We start from the raw sequence: 17312 nt of genomic DNA, 5'->3' as shown, positions 1-17312 counted from the left end.
CACCCTCCCTTTGCATCCTCTGGCCCACTGACCTGCGGAGACCTGGGGGCATACCCACCCTACTCCCGCACTATGAATCCGGAGTTTGAAATGGGACTTTCCCAGGGTCCCTCCTGTATAAGCAAGGACACTGGCCCCTACCTGACCCACCTGGCGGGCAGAGCGTGGCCGTGGCTGGGAGCTGATGGCTGGCAGCAGGCGGAGGGTACTGTTTGGTCTCGTAGCCACTGGTGGCTGTCGACAGTCCGTAGCTGTAACTGTCCTGAGTGGGTTTCCACAGAGAACACAGGGCACGCTCAGGGCCCTGAGAATGGTGCTCAGGGCGGCGTGAGGCACCCTCCCTCAGCACCCGTCCCAGGCCCGCATCCATAGGATTCCTGAACTCCGGCCCTGTACCAAAGCTCTGCTCTGGGACCTGGGGATGAGGGACCAGGGAGAGGGCCGTGGCCTGCTCCCTCAGAACCTCATATCTGAGAGCAAAAGTCCCACAGGACATGGGCTGCTGGGGACGGCTCCTCGGAGGGGCAGTGACAAGGAGGCTGGTATGCAGCGACTCCAGGACAGAGCTCCTGGTCAGGTCAGTAGAGTCCAGAGGCCTTGGTGGGGGTCAGTGTGTAGGCTTGCAGAGAACCCAGAAGGTGGTCAGAGCAGAGGTCCAAGAGGGCCAGGAGAGGGGCTGGGTGGGCAAGTGGGCAGGGGCTGCGGGCAGGGGCTGCGGGCAGGATCTGGGATGGCAGGGAGCAGGGCTGGATTTTGGTTCACAGGGGGATTCCAGCCACGGGGTGGACCAGGGATGATATGGAGGCGAGAAGCTGGAGGAGGCCCTAGGAACAGGGCAGTAGCTCAGGATGGTGGGTTTGGAGAAGTCCCAGGGCTCTGGGAGAAGCAAAGGGGAGATAAGGAGGAAGGAGATGGAGCCAGATGGGTACGAGCTTGGCTGAGCAAGTCAGGAACCAGCTGTGGGTGACAGAGGCTGGGGGGTGGGGGGTGGGCCACATGGAGCGTGGGAACACAACTGCCCGATCTACAGGCCTGGGGCTCAGGGTCAGCACCGGGAGGGCCCAGCCAGGAGGAGCCCATTCTCCATGCCCTCTATGGGCAGAGGCGGGGGCATTAGGAGTGGGGACCTGTCCCCGACTGTGTTCTCAAGGAAGGGCCATGCTGGGCAGAGACAAGTGGCTGATACCTGGTAGGAGGGTGCTGTGGTGGCAGCTGGCATAGGCTCCTGGGGCTGGGTGCTATAACCGAGGTCCTGACCGGAGTGGGGCTGGTACCCACTGTATCCTGGCCCGGGGGGCTGGGCGGCCTCCGGAAATGGGATCAGGGCTGGGCCCAGTCCAGGAGCAGGCTGTGTGGGCAAGCTGGCTCCAGCAGCAGGGAGGGGGAAAGCTGACGGAGGCGGGACGCTGGAACCGCAGATGAACACAGCATTAGATCCCGGCCCAGTCCAGAAGGACCTGCACTGAGCCAAAAAATGCCTGTGACACCAGGCATAAGCTCTCTGGGTGCTCCCCGTCCAAGACCTTCCTGGGAGCGTGGGCACCATTGGAAGCACTCTTCACGAGTTAACGCAATCTCACAGCAAGCCTGCTAAGTTGGAGCCAGCCTGGTCCCCATTTCCAGGAAAATCATGGAAGGTCAATGAACACTAAACTAAGAATTCTTTACCTACAAGAACCAGCTCTTGTTCACAGTTTGCTCTGCAGGAAGCCGTGTGTGTGTGTGTTTCTGTTTAGTTGTGTCTGACTCTTTGTGACCCCATGGACTGTAACCTACCAGGCTCCTCTGTCCATGGGATTTCCCAGGCAAGAATACTGGAGTGGATAGTGATTCCCTTCTCCAGGGGATCTTCCCGACCCAAGGATCAGACCCACGTCTCCTGCATTGCAGGCAGATTCTTTACCATCTGAGCCACCAGGGAAGCCCGTAAGAAGCCCAGAGCCTAGGCTTCTTGTCTGCCTCACCTCATCCCACCTTTTGGCCCTTAGAGAAGGCACTGGCTGGCTGGCTGTCAGTCCACCTGTTGGTCTGTCGCTACTGTGTAGCTGAGGAGCTCTGAGGACAGGTGATGAGTGAGGTACTCTATTCGGACCCAGCCCTTACTCTGTTAAATATCAGCCAACCCGTAGAGAGTGCTCAAATTTAAAAGCCCACATATCGGGGAAGGGTATCAGCAAAGATTTTAGGCCAACTTCAATAAGAATCATGTAAGTCAGTTCTCGTGACCCTCTTGCACGGTTGGTGGGAATGCACACTGGTGCAGTCACTATGGAGAGCAGCGTGGACATTCCCTGAAAAATAAAAACAGAAGCAATCTCCTGGCAGCTCAGTGGCTAGAACTCCATACTCTCACTGCCAAGGGCCTGGGTTCAATCCTTGTGTGTGTGTGTGTGTTAGTCACTCAATCGTGTCCAACCCTTTGCAACACATTGGACTATAGCCCAGCAGGCTCCTCTGTCCGTGGAATTCTCCAGGTAAGAATACCGGAGTGTGTTGCCATTCCCTTCTCCAGGGGATCTTCCTGACCCAGGGATTGAACCCAGGTCTCCCACACTGCAGGCAGATTCTTTACCATCTGAGCCACCAGGGAAGCCCTGGGTTCAGTCCTTGGTTGGGAACTAAAATCCCACAATCTGTGCAATGCAGCCCCAAAATACAAACATAAAAACAAATAAATTCTTTAAAATAGAGCTACCATATGATCCAGCAACCCCACTCCTGGATATATATCCAGAAAAGACAAAATACTCTAATTCAAAAAGATACATGCACCTCAGTGTTCTCAGCAGCAGTGTTACAGCTGCTGAGACATGGAAACAACCTAAGTGTCCATTCACAGATTAATACACAACGATGTGGTATGCATATATATGTATATACACACACACAGTGGAGTATTACTCAGTCATAAAAAAGAATGAAATACTGCCATTTCCAACATGGATGGACCTAGAGGTTATCATATTAAGTGAAGTGAGTCAGAGAAAGACAAATATGTGCTATCATTTATATGTGGAATCTAAAAATAATAAATGAATTTATTCACAAAACAGAACCAGCCACACAGACACGGAAAACTTTACATTTACCAAAGGGGAGGGGAGTGAGGGATAAACTGGGAGTACGGGATTAACAGATATATACTATTATGTATTAAAGTAGATAGCATGGGGGACTATGTTCAACATCTTATTATATCATAATCTATAATGACAGGAAATCTGAAAATACTGAATCACTTTGCGGTGCACCTGAAACTAACACAATATTGTAGATCAACTATGCTTCAACTTTTGAAAGAAGAAAGTTCTCACAAACCCCGTAGGGGATGAGGCGACGTGTGTGCCCAGCCCGGGGCCAGGCAGACCCAGGGTGCGGAGGGACGACGGCCGGCAGCACCGGCCCACTGTGCCTTCACACACATTCTGGGCCGACACTAGGCTCACACAGGGCGCCCACAGTGCCATTCCTGCCCAGTGGGAGACCCATGGAGAAGTGAGGGCCACACTGGAGGTGTGTTATTCCGGCCATGCTGGGGGCGCGGAGGGCCAAGCAGAGCCCACTGCATTGCCCTGCCAGGACCCTGCCCAGCTCCTGGCCAGCAGCTCCTCATTCCTCCTGGCAGCCAAAAGGGTCCTCTTCAAGCACAGACCTGACTGGGTCACCGTCCTGCTCAGAGCTTCCCAAGGTCCTCGGCCCCATCCCCGCCCACACCGCTCACTCGCCTCCTCCTCCAGCCCTCCCTGAGCCCTTGGAGGAGAGCAGCGGTATCCTGGAACTCATCACCCTGCCCCCCGTCATCTGCTTCATTTTTCCTCCCAGCATTGCCTGATGTAATCCTTCCACCGCCACTTCTATCACTGTGGAGCCCCAGGAACTGCAGTGGGTCTCAGGCCATCTCCCGGCACCACAGGGGCACCTGGCACATGGCAGGCACTCAGGAAATATCAGCATGGGGAATGGTGGATGGAAGCGACCCGATAGGCAGTGTCCTGGCCCCCAGGCTGCTGGGGTCCTTCTCCCCACGTCCTGATATGGTCCCCCTGTATGAGTCTGTGTCTGTGTCCTAATCTCTCTCTTTTGACTTATTTGGCTGTGCAAGGTCTTAGCTGCAGCACATGGGATCTTCGACCTTCACTGTGGCATGCAGGTTATCTTTTAGTCTCAGCATGTGGGATCTAGTTCCCTGACCAGGGATCAAACCCTGGGCCCCCCGCGTTGGGAGCATGGAGTCTTGGCCACTGGACCAGCAGGGAGGTCCCCTAATCTCCTCCTCTTATAAGGACACTAGGCATATTGGATCAGGGCCATCCTAATAGCTCATTTATAGCTTCCCTGGTGGTTCAGTGGTAAAGAACGCACCTACTGATGCAGGAGACAAGTGTTCAATCCCTGGGTCGAAAGATCCAGGGAAGATCCCCTGGAGAAGGAAATGGCAACCCACTCCAGTACTCTTGCCTGGGAAATCCCATGGACGGAGGAGCCTGGAGGGCTACAGTCCATAAGGTCACAGAGTTGGATACGACCAAACACACACACACAATACCTCATTACACTGTAATTCTCTCTTCAAAAACCCTATCTTCTACAGTCACATTCTTTAGTTAGGACTGAAGTCCTGATGCCCCAAACCTAATGGCCAAATATGAATTTTATGCAACACAAGTCAGCCCACACCAGCTGCTTCAGGTCATTATTGTAACAAAACTCAAATGATGTGAAAATCTTGATTACACAAACATCATTCATACTGAAAAGAAAGCACCTAACATAAAGTTTACAGAATATATAATCATTTACGAATCAGTATGTTTTTATTTCAGACACCCAAACATCACCAACGCAGCACCAGGCACACTCAATAGTAACCTATGATGATTTGATAGCTATAAACCAATGTCACTTTTTTTTTCCTTGCTCATTAGAAAGGTATATTTGTTGAGGTAGGTGGGACAGGACATATGGTATCTAATTTTTGCCAGCTTGGTCCATAATGTTGAAATGTTAGGACATGGCATGCCAGCTTCCATTTGTGCTTTTGCCCTGGGCCTCTCAAACCATAAAGGCTATTCATTTGTTTGACTCTATCACAGTTCATTTGCCTATTTTACTATTGGATGGTATCTATATTATGTATCAGTTAGCTATCGGAGAGTTAAAAATTACCCCCGATAAACGTCAATTGGTGCAGCCACTATGGAAAACAGTTTGAAGGCGCCTCAAAAAGCTAAAAATAGAACTAACACATGATCCAACAATTTCATTTCTGGGTAATCTTCTAAGTGAAAAGATTATACAGCTCAGTGCTCACTGCAGCATTATTTACAATAACCAAGATATGGAATTGACCTAAGTGTCCATGGTAGATGAACAGATAAAGAAGATGTATGTATCTTTATCCACTCCTCTAACAACAGACACTTAAGTACACACACAGGCCTGTGTGTGCACGACAGAACATTACTCAGCTATAAGAAAGAATGAAACCTTGCTATTTTTGACAACAGAGTAGTATGCTGAGTGAAACAAGTCAGAGGAGGACAAACAACACGTGATCCCACTTACATGAGGAATCTATAAAACAGATGAAGGGACACGACAAAGCAGAAGCAGACTCGTATTTACAGAGAACAACCTGGTGGTAGCCAGAGGGAGGCGGGGCAGGCAGATGAGGGAAATAGGTAAGGGAGATGGAGGGAGACACTACCAGTCCTTAAATAAGCCACAGGAATGTAATATGCAGCATGGGGAATATAGTCAATAATACTGCAATAAAGACACATTTAATATTATTATTAATAAATATGTAATACTATATTTAACAGTAGTTATTAATATGGACATATTTATAAATAAATACAGTTGATAAATTTGCATGGTGGCAGACGATAACTAGACTTTATCCTGGTGACCATTCTGTAAAGCATAAAAATATATCAAATTTCTATGTTACATACCTGAAACTAACAGATTATTATAAGTGATTACACTTCAATTTAGAGAACTACCCCCAGCGATGTGGCTCCAAACAGTAGTTATCATCCATCTTCATAGTTTCTGTGGGTCAGAATTTGGGGGTTGTGTGGGTGGGCTCTGACTCAGGGTCTTCATGAAGTTGCCAAGCAGCCGCTGGCTGGGGCAGCATCGTCTGAAGGCTCGACTGGGGTAGTGGGCGCTGCTTCCAGCATGGCTCCTTTACGCGGTGGGGAGGTTGGTGATTCCCCAGTGCTGCTTGGGTGTTCTTACAACATGGCGACCTGCTTCCCCCAGAATGAGGGAGAGAGGGGAAGGACCAGACGGAAGCTATCCTTGTTATGACCCAGCTTTAGACATCGCATGGCATGACTTCCGCCACATTCTGTGTTAGAAGTGAACCACTGAGGGACTTCCCTGGTGGTCCAGAGGTTAAGACTCTGGGCTTCCAATGCAGGAGACATGGATTTGATCCCTGGCCAGAGAACTAGAGGGGCTTCCCAGGCGGTGCTCATGGTAAAGAACCTGCCTGCCAATGCAGGAGACATAAGAGACGTGGGTTTCATCCCTGGGTTGGGAAGATCCCCTGGAGGAGGGCATGGCAACCCGCTCCAGTATTCTTGCCTGGAGAACAGATGAGCCCGGAAGACCACAGTTCATAGGGACACAAAGAGTTGGACGTGACTGAAGCAACTTAGCATGCATGTGCACAATGAACTAGATCCCATATGCTAGGTGGCATGGCCAAGAAATTAAAAAAAAGAAAAAGAAGTGAACCACTGAATCCACCCCACCCTCAAGGGGATAGGATTAGGCCCCAACTTAGGAAGGAAGGAGTGAGCTTATTTATATGTTGAATATGAGAACTTATGGAAAATTTTTATTATCTTTTTAAAGATTCCTATTATATTTTTTAATTTTTGGCCACATCGTGAGACACGCCGGATCTCAGTTACCCGACCCAGGATTGATCCTGCTCCCCCGGCACCCCCTGCAGTGGAGTGTTTAACCACTGGACTCCCCAGGGAAGTCCCCATGGCTATGTTTTTAAACCACCACATGCTATTTGCAATTTTCTACCGTCACCTGCGTGCTGTGCATGTTCTATACATGTCTCCTTGTGCCAGCTTCCCCTCAGGGCTTGTTGTGCTGCCTGGGTCCCACCAGCTCCAACCAGGGCACGGTTGAGGACAATGGGGCAAAGGCGCCTGCTTCAGCTCCACCAGGATTTGTCGGGGAGCTGGGGCCACCTTCTCCTGACTCAGTCACATGGGACAGTCCTTGGGACAGGGGTGGTCCCAGCCCAAACCGGCAAGGAAAATGGAGGGCATGGACTTTGGGAGGATGATAAAAGGCTATGCTGTTGAAGCCACCCACAAGGCTCACCAAGGCGGTCTGAGCTGTCCAAGCTGCAAGGACAGAACTGGAGCTCTCTGGACTGAGCCCTGCTGCCTCTGCTGGGGAAGAGGCCATCAGCACGGCACACTGACACTTCCTTCTTCTTCTTTTTAAAAGATTTTTTTTTTTTTTTTTTTAGCTGCCCTAGGTCTTAGTGGCAGCTCAAGGGCTTTCTCTTGTTGCAGTGCACAGGCTCAGTAGTTACAGCATGTGGGCTTAGTTTCCCTGAGGCAGATGGGATCTTTGTTCCCCGACCAGGGGTGGAGCCCACATCCCCTGCATGTGAAAGCGGATTCTCAATCCCTGGATGGCCAGGGGAGTCGCAAGCTTCCCAGCATGCCACGGGCCCCCACCTCCATCCCTGAAGCCCAGTGCACTGAGTGGTGCCAGCTGAGGAGGCAGAGGCAAGTGTCTCCTGGGTGGAAGGGTGACTCTTGTCATCCCTTAGCTGAGGGCCCCAACGCAGAAGCCGAGACCGTTTTGGGGTGCTCTTCACTGGCTGCTGCAGTGGCCGAGCTCAGGTTAAAAGCTGTCTCCATCCAGTGGGGGCCCCATGCAGGGAACCACTGAGGAGGGCGGTTGTTGACCTTGCTCATGCCAGAAGATTCGATGGCCTGCTCTATTTAGGGCAGGGTTTATTGCTCCTGGTCCTGTTGACACTGTGACCCCCATCTCTCTCCGTGGGGGACCGTCCTGGGCACTTCAGGCTTTGGAACAGCGTCCCTGGCCTCCACCCACTCAGTGCCGGGAGCGCCCACAGTCGTGACAACCAGAGATACTCCCAAACACCGATTGAGAGCTACTGGTCTAAGACATGCCCAGTCCCAGGGCACCAGCTTTGAGACTCAGGCCGCGATGGGTGGCGTCACGTGATCAACTATGCCTGGTCTAGACCCGGTTTCGGATGGACCCCTGGGTCGCTGCGGGCTGCTGTCTGACTGGGTATCAGGCTCAAGACAGCACATCTGCAGGCACAAACTGAGAACTCAAGACACGTTTTGGTTGTGTACAACCCCAAGTAGTGATGATTACACACCCTGAGGTTTGAAGACTGCTTCCCAGGTGGTGCTAATGGTAAAGAACTCACATGCCAGTGTAGGAGACATAAAAGACATGGGTTTGATCCTTGGATCGGGAAGATCCCTTGGAGAAGGAAATGGCAACCCACTGCAGTATTGTTGCCTGGAGAATCCCATGGACAGAGAAGACTGTTGGGCTACAGTCCATGGGTTTGCAAAAGAGCTGGACATGACTGAAACGACTTAGCACAGGCTAAACCAAAGTCAAGGACAAGAGGAGCGTCTGCCCACAGATGGCCTTGATGTGACTCAGTGCTGGGAGACCTCAGGTGTTCCTGTGCCCTGCAGGGTGCTCCCATCAGGTTTATTATGAAGGCAGGCAAAGGTCACAGCTGTGAGAAGGCTGGTTGGCTGTGAGATGCACAGGGCTGAGTATACATCAGCTTTGAGGTTTGTTTTTTGGCTGCGCTGGGGCTTAGTTGCAGCACTCAGAATCTTCAGTTGCAGCATGTGGGATCTAGTTCCCTAACCAGGGAGCGAACCCGGGCCCCTGGCATTGGGAGCAAAGAGTCTCAGCCACTGGACCCCCAGGGGAGTCCCAGCTCTGAGTTTTATTTGGGATGGTGAAACACCCTTAACCTTACCAGCGGTCACTCTCCCATCTGCTCAGATGACAGGAGGAAGCACCTCTCCTGAGGGAATAGCTGAGATGCTGGGGTAGGGGCAGGGGAGATGGAAACATGCTGTTTGGGAGGATGGCTGTGCTGACAGCCGGGCGGGTGGCAAAAGCCTCCTCCTCCAACCCCGGACATGAAAGGCCTGATTATGGAGGTTTCTGGGGTTCCAGAGAGGGGTTCAGATGCAGCCCCCAGGCTGAGAGCAGGGCCTGGCACACATGTGGGGATGGGAGATGAACACGGAGGTTGGCAGAACAGCCCTGTGTGTGGAGGCATGGAGGAGCTGTGGGTGACAGGAGGCTGGGCAGTGGGCTCGGGGATGCCAGGCAGAATATGGGAGTCACTGAGGTTTCTTAGGATGAGATCTGTCCTGTTTCAGGGCACTAACGGGGTGCTATGCTCTGAATCGTGCCCTCCCCTAAGTTCACAAGAAGCCCTAACCCCAATGTGACTTGTTTGGAGATACAGTCCTTACAGAATTAAATGAAGCTATAAGGGTGGGGTCCTCATCCTGTGAGGCTGGGGTTCTTATGAGAAGACACACTGGGGATGCCTGCACAGAGGGAAGACCACACGAGGACGTGGGAAGAAGGCAGCCATCTGTGGGCCAAGGAGAGAGGCCTTGGGAGTAACCAACCCTGCCGGCACCTTGGTCTTGAACATGCAGCTTCCAGACTGTGAGCAATATATGCGTTGTTTAGGCTGCCCAGTCTGTGGTGCTCTGTTACCCAAGCGGACTGACTAGACAGGCAGTGAGGGCTGTGGATGGGAGAAGCTGAGGGTCCTTAAAGGACATGACACACATGGGCCTCAACCAGCCTGGTGGAAGTGGGGAGAAGACACACAAGATTTCAGGCCTCCTGCACAAAGTCCGGCCATGCTGGTGGCTGGTAGTCGAGAGCTTTGCAAACACCTAAATGGGGGCTTGCCAAGCAGTCAAGTAAATAAATGTTTGGTGACAATGATCAGAGCAGTAGCTGTGATCCCAAAGGGAACACTAGGCCCACCATATGCTAAGTCACTGCTCACAACAGCATGGCCTGGGAGGATCACGGGTGTCCTGGCATTTATTTAGCAGAGCAAGCTCTGTGAGGAAGCAGAGCACAGATGCCCTGAAGCTGTGGGGCGGGGGTGGTAGGGGATGTGCAGGTCCTATGGCCTCACACCCCTCTCAGGAGTGGCATGGTGGAGCCCCAGCTAGACCGGTAGAGAAACGGAAGGGATTTACAGCAAGGCTTGGACAGTGTGGCCACACCTGCCCACTGCCTGTTTTCGCACAGACCATGAGCAGAGAATGGATTTTGCATTTTTAAGTGGTTGGAGAGGGTTAAGAGAGTACGATTTCATGACACGTGAAAAGTATACGAAATTCACATCAGTGTCAAAATATAAGTTTTGATGGCCCACAGCCTCATCCGCTTGTTTACATCTCGTCTTCAGCTGCTTCCACCCTAGGGTGGCAGAGCTCTGTAGTGGCGACATGTATGGTACAGTCTGCTGCTGTGGGCTGAACGTCCGTGTCTCTGCAAAACTATTATGCTGAACCCCCTTCCCCTGAATATGTTAGGAGGTGGGGCCTTTAGGAGGTAATTTAGCATTAGATGAGGTCATGAGGGTGCGGCCCCTGAGATGGGATCAGTGACCTTATAAAAGTCATAGGACGAAAGTGAATCAGACGGAGGAGAAATATCGAATGACATCCCTTATATGTGGAATCTCAAAAGAAATAATACAAATGAACTCACTTACAAAATAGAAAAAGACTCACAGACTGAGAGAATTAATTTATGGGAATTTACGGTTGGTGGGGGGAAGGATGGGGGAAAAGGATAGTTAGGGAATTTGGGATGGGCACATACACACTGCTATGTTTAAAATGGATAACCAGCAAGAACCTATGTATAGCACAGGGAACTCTGCTCAATGTTATGCGGCAGCCTGGATGGGAGGGGAGTTTGGGGGAGAATGAATACATGTATATGTATGGCTGAGTCTCTTATCTGTTCAACTGAAACTATTACAACAATGTGAATCAGCTACACCCCAAAACAAAATAAAAAGTTAAAAAGTCACAGGAGGGCTTCCTCCATCCTCTGCGCTCCTTTATGTGAGGACAAACAGAAGTCAGTGTCTGCAGCCCGGAGAGGGTTCTCAGCAGAGCCCAGCCCTGTCTGTGCCCCGATGGCAGACCTCCAGCCATGAGAACTCAGAGGAATAAACTGTTACTTACAAGTCATCCAGTCTGTGGTGTTTGGTCACAGCAGACTGAACTAAGACACCCACAGAGTGGAAAATATTTACCCTCTGACCCTTTACAGACAAGGTTTGCTGACCCCTGGCTTAAAATAGCCATCATTGGGACTTCCCTGGTGGTCCAGTGGTTAAGACTTCAAGCTTCCAACGAATGGGGTGTGGGTTCAATCCCTGGTTGGGGAACTCAGATCTCACGGGCCATGTGGCTGAGCCAAAGACAAACAAACAAAACAGCTACCCATTACTTTGCTCTTCACCCTGTGGGCTGCACTGGGCTGGGCTGCAACTGAGGTCGGTGGCAGGCAGCTCTGCTCCTGGAGAGCAGGGCCTGCACCAAGGCCCTCCTCCCTGTGGCATCACCTCCTCCAGTGGGATCCAGTGTCTGCTGAAAGCCCGAGTCCTGGTTCAGAGATGGCTACCTTCTTGCAGTGTCTTCACATGGCACTTCACAAGGGATGAGAGGGCTCTCTGGGGTCCCTTTAAAAGGGCACTAATCCCATTCAAGAGGCACTGTCCTCATGACCTTATCACCACTCAAAAGGCACCACTTCCTAACACCATCAACTTACGGGTTAGGTTCAATATATAAATTTGAGGGGGGACATAAACCTTCCATATATGCACATATGGTGATATCACTTCCACTGCAATCTATGGGCCAAGGAGAGGCATGAGAAAGCCTGGCTCCAGGGCCAGGGAAATAGATGTATTTTCCCAATGGGAAGAGTGCAAGGTCCCAGTGGAAAGAATGTAAGAAGGAATTCCTTCCTGGTGGCTCAGTGGTGAAGAATCTACCTTCCAATGCAGGAGACTCAAGTTTGATCCCTGAGTCAGGAAGATCCCCTGGAGAAGGAAATGGCAATCTACTCCAATATTCTTGCCTTGGAAATCCCATGGACAGAGGAGACTGGCAGGCTACCGTTCATGGGGTCACAGAAGCTGACACAACTTAGCAACTAAACCAATACCGTAAGAAGGAAAGACATAAATGACAGGGGTGTTTTGGCCACAGATCTACCACATGGAGGTTTTAGGAGCTGGGAGTGCCAAAAAACAGTTCATGGGAAATCCTCCACAGGCTTGACCCGTATGGTTGTCAAAACCTAGGTAATCTAGATCAGCGTTCTCATCTGGGGTGATCATGCCCCAAGGGGACACAGGGTGATAGTGGGGACATTTTTGGTTACTTTGGGGGGCTCCTGGCATTGATAAGTGGGGGCCAGGGATGCTGCTCAACACCCCACAGTGCCCAGGATGGCCCCACAGGGAAAAATCTGGCCTGGACATCAGCAGGGCTGCTGCTGAAGAGATTCAGGTCTGCAAGGTCGGGGTGCCCAGGGGCGGGGGATTAGAGGCTAACGTCTGGGGGCGGTGGGGAGGGGAGCGGCAGGTAAGTTAGCAGTGGAGGCTGTCACTCCCGCCCAAGCTCCCTGCTCCAAGTTTGAAGGGGTAATCCCCACACCTCTTCTCTAGCTCCCCTTGGTGAGAAGTCAATTTCTAATTTTTTTGGCTGTGATACGTGGCATGCAGGATCTGAGTTCCCCAATCAGGGATCAAACCCACACCCCCTGCAGGGAAGTGTGGAGTCTTAACTGCTTGACCAGACAAGGGAAGTCCCGAGAGGTCAGTTTCTAATAGCCTTTTTCAGGATCCTTTTAAGAATGAGATGAAAGCTGTGACTTCCTGCCCTCTCAGATGCCCTGGACATGGCATAGTTTTGCCTGTAATTACCTGGGGCTTCACAGGCCCAGGTAATTTGGAAGGACATTGCTCTCCCATGGGGGAGAGGGTAAAAGGCAGTTTATTTGGCCCTGCATGACATGGCATATTCCCTTCTCTCGAAGTGGGGCTGGGGAGAGGAATGTAATCAATGTTCTTTCAAGGGCAAGACCGCCCCCTGTCGTCAGTCCCCTCAAGATGAAAACTGCACAGGAACAAATGAGATGTGCCCTGAGAGCAAGGCGGAAGGAAGCGGCTGAGGATCCAAGGGCTCTGCGTGAGGACTGAGGGCCAGGGACCAGGGAAAAGCTGATAGGGTTTCAAGCTAGGAACTGGGAGCGCTGCAACCTAGGGGCTGGGACAGCAGCCACACCACCTGGTTTCCAACCCTGTCTCTGCTCACTGTGGGGCCTTGAGCGAGTCACTTAGTCTTTCCTGACCTCAGTTTACTCACCTGAGAATGGAACGCCTACCTTTTGGGAGAGTGTGACAAACAAAAGCTCCTGTGCTACAGTGCCTCGCACCGGAGCTCACAAGGCCTCCCAGGACGGCCAGCTCTTCCCATTTTAAGCAATCCCCTAGAAATTTCTGAAAAGCCTCCCAGTATTGGCTCCAAATCTAAATATTTTTTTTGTACTCAGTCATGTCTGACTCTTTGCGACTCCACAGACTGTAGCCTGCCAGGCTCCTCTGTCCACAGAATTTTCCAGGCAAGAATAATACTGGAGTGGGTTTCCATTTCCTACTCCAATTCAAATATAGCAAGCAAAAAAAAAAACCCACTGCAGAGAGCAGGTATGAGAATCCAGCGTGGTCTGCAGGAGATTCCCGAGCAAGAGCAGGGCACTGGGAGGGAGTGTTGAGGAATGCAGTCATGAACTGACCCCAGGTGAAGCCTCCCCTAAGCCAGGGGCCCCGGCTGCGGCTGCTGCTGTGTGCTCATCTGCTGCTCACAGGGTGTGCCACTGCAACACAGCGCTCAGGACACGGTCCTTGTGACGAGGACCCAGCGGTTGCCACCTGCCCTGCCCTGCCTGGGAGCGGGGAGCTGAGGCAGGAAGCTGCAGGAAGGCGCCAGCACCTGTGGGCTCAGGAAGAGCAAGGCTGAAGCACGTCTGAGTGACAAAGACTCAAAGTCCTAGCTGGCGTCCTCATCTATGGGCCCCAGGTAAGTATCCTCTGATGGCTTTCTGGTCTAAATTCTGTTTCAGGGAGCCGGCTTTTTTGGGTGACTAAACATCTAGATAAAATTTTTAAAACTTGTTTTATTATTCTTATTGTATTTACTTGTTAATTTTTGTGTCACATGGCATGTGGGATCTTAATTCCTGGACCAAGGATCAAACTGGAGCGCCCTGCACTGGAAGTGCGGAGTCATAAAATTTTAGAATGGAGAGACCCATGGATGTCATTTTGTTCAGTGAGTCACCGAGCTGATGGGGACATGGAGGGGATACATCTGGGGAGGCTAGGTTTCCCGACCTGGGGGTCTCTCCCATGGGACACACTCTGGTTGCTCCCATAAGGCCAACCATGAAGGACATGTCGGATCTTGAGCACAGACCTCACTTCAGAAGGGCACACACCTGAGGGATCTACAGGCAGGTGAAATGTCCCAGGGACCGTCAGGAGGAACGAGAGGTCATTCCAGGTTTGCCGTAACAACTCTGCCGGAGACTGCTTTCCAAGAATCGTTCACAGTGAGAACACACACAGGATCAGAAACACGCAGAGTTTGGGGCAGAAAAAATCAAGTGGAAAAAAAAGATTTTCCTGGAAACACAGTGGTGAGAAACCTCACACAATAATTTCTTTTAAAATTGTGGACTTCCCACCTATTGTATAGCACATTGAACTTCTGCTCAATGTTATGTGCCAGCCTGGATGGAAGGGGAGCTGGGGGGAGAAAGGATATACATGTATATGTATGGCGGAGTCCCTTCGCTATTCGCCTTAAACCACCACCACGTCATTAATCAGCTATAGGTGTTAAAATAAATAAATAAATAAAATCACGGGCTTCCCTGGTGGTCCCGTGGCTAAGAGTCCACCTTCTAAAGCAGGGGCTGCAGGTTTGATCCCTGGTCAGGGAGCTCAGATCCTGCACACCTCACGGCCAAAAAATCAAGACATAATACAGAAGTTAACAGTTAACAGTTTACTATTTTAACAGTATTTGTTACAATACTGTAACAAATTCAATAAAGACTTTACAAAATGGTCCACATTTAAAAAAAAAAAAAAATCAAGGACTCTTCCCTCCAGGGCAGAGATCTTCACTCACTCATTTATTAGCCCTGCTCCTAACACTCCCCCTGCCCATCCTGTGGCTTAAACTAAACCAGACTGAGGGGTTAAACCTGAGTGCGGGACAGTTAGACATCTCAGCCTAGATGATCACAAACTCTGCAGGGCTATGGGGAGAAAACCCTGGCTTCGGCATCCTGACCCAGGTCAGCTCCCCAGGTGTGTCTGTGACTCCTCACATGGCTGAGGAACATTCAGGGGTTAGGGTTAGGGTAAGGCTAACATGCTCACTCAAGACATTCATCAGGGAGGAGGTGTTCAGATGTTTTATTGGCAATGAGATCACATCTGTTATTTTGTGTGTACACGCATATATACACACCCAGAGAGATGACCTCGTTTGGCACTTCAGTTGACAAGGGTTTTATGTCAAAACATATGACATACCGTACATTTATACCCGTAACAATTCTGATTTTTTCTAATGGATTTTTTTTTTTTTAACCACGAAAGCTATATGCATTCTCCATATGAAATGCCCATTTCGGATCCAGGGATGCCCAGAAAACGCCCTGGAAAGTTTTAGATTTGATGCACTAAATCCTTGGGCTCTTAGGAAGAGGACGGAGAATTTCATTCCTCTGCCCTCGTCTGCAACCTTCTTTGAAATGTAGTCAGGAGACCCCAGCTCCCCCGTCAGGGCCAGCCTGAGCCTCCACAAAGAGTCACAGGATGGCTGGACATTCCCGAGGCAGGGGTTTGAGACCGCTGATGGGAGCTTCCTAAGCCTCAAGGGTGAGCCACGTTGTTTGGCAGTGAAACTCCAAGAATCCTCTTCTGTTCTTCTGAAAAGGAATGTAGTTCTCACGTGGAGGGTGGCTGCATGGTTAACGCTGTGGGTCAGATGCTTAAGAACGCCGTCTTGTTGATACGTGCTGGTTAAGCTAAACAGAAAGTGTTATGTACACACACACACCGCCCCCCCGCCAAAGAAGTGCAGGTCAACCGGGATCAGTGTGGCTGCGCCTCTTTACTGCAATGAACCAAACCCTTAAAAGGCGGCTCTGGGCACACCGAGGGCTCATTCGTGGTTCCAGCCCTCTCCTGCTGTTTCAAGGGGCAGAAGAACCTCCACAGCCATGTTGGTGCTGGTCTAGCGCATGTGCCTCTTGCGTCAACCCAGGGAGCAGCCACTAGACAGCCAATCTGAGTTCCTCATGAGCAAATACAACATATGTTGAACCACCAACCCTGGATCCAACAAAGGACATTCAAAATTTAAAAGAAGCCACTGGCTTTTTAAAACATTCATTCCAAGAGTCTGAGAAGTTATGGTTCATTCTGCTCCCCATCAAGGAGATAATCTCAGTCTATGGAACTGATTTTCCAAACTACAAAGTGCTGCAGAACCAAAGCAAGGGATTTCTCAAATCTTATTTAGTCTCTAAGTCATGTCTGATTCTTCTGCAATCCCACGGACTGTACCCTGCCAGGCTCCTCTGTCCATGGGATTTCCTAGGCGAGAATACTGGAGTGGGTTGCCATTTCCTTCTCCAGGGGATGTTTCCAACCCAGGGATTGAACCTGTGCCTCCCGCACTGGCAGGCAAATTCTCTACCACTGAGCCACCATGGAAGCCTTCTCAATTCTTAGTCAACAGTTAATTGTAAAAGGCAAGTAAACAGTGATGTGCCATAAATGCAACTTACCTCTGGGGGCAGAAAACTGCCCAAAGCAGCAAAATACCTACCAAAAAAAAAAAAAAAAAAAAAGTCCCATTCCCCAAAATATTTACAAATGAAGTTTCTAATTTAAAAAGGTCTAGCAACCTTGCAAAAATCCTCTAACACAAGTGTAAGAAGAAAGACAGGCAGAGGTCAGTTCCCGGCTGATGGCAGATGCCTCAGTACAAGGCACAGAACAAGAAACAATCAGTCAAACAATGAGACCCTGGGTGGTACCAAAGCTTTTCCTACCAAGGTTCTACTAAAGAGCACCCTTCAGATTTAAGGTGTCACAGACATGC

At 50.6% G+C, this 17312-nt stretch overlaps 1 protein-coding gene across 7 annotated transcripts in view; it reads right to left on the bottom strand.

Annotated features, from left to right (window-relative positions):
- Positions 1-17312, bottom strand: part of ZFR2 (zinc finger RNA binding protein 2) — a 48810-nt gene that overhangs the window by 25684 nt on the left and 5814 nt on the right. For 6 of the 7 annotated variants that reach the window (XM_042250153.2, XM_042250154.2, XM_042250155.2 and 3 more), the window contains exons 2-3: positions 1187-1406; positions 142-262 (exon numbers count right to left, since the gene is read on the bottom strand). In XM_042250153.2, coding sequence (XP_042106087.1) covers positions 142-262; positions 1187-1406 — 341 coding nt within the window. The remainder of the gene's footprint in view (positions 1-141; positions 263-1186; positions 1407-17312) is intronic. The other variant, XM_042250151.2, reaches the window with a different exon arrangement.

Source organism: Ovis aries, chromosome 5 (assembly GCF_016772045.2).
Source record: "Ovis aries strain OAR_USU_Benz2616 breed Rambouillet chromosome 5, ARS-UI_Ramb_v3.0, whole genome shotgun sequence".
Lineage (NCBI taxonomy): Eukaryota > Metazoa > Chordata > Mammalia > Artiodactyla > Bovidae > Ovis > Ovis aries.
Note: the sequence above shows the minus strand (reverse complement) of the source record. Positions and strands in the feature narration are given on the sequence as shown.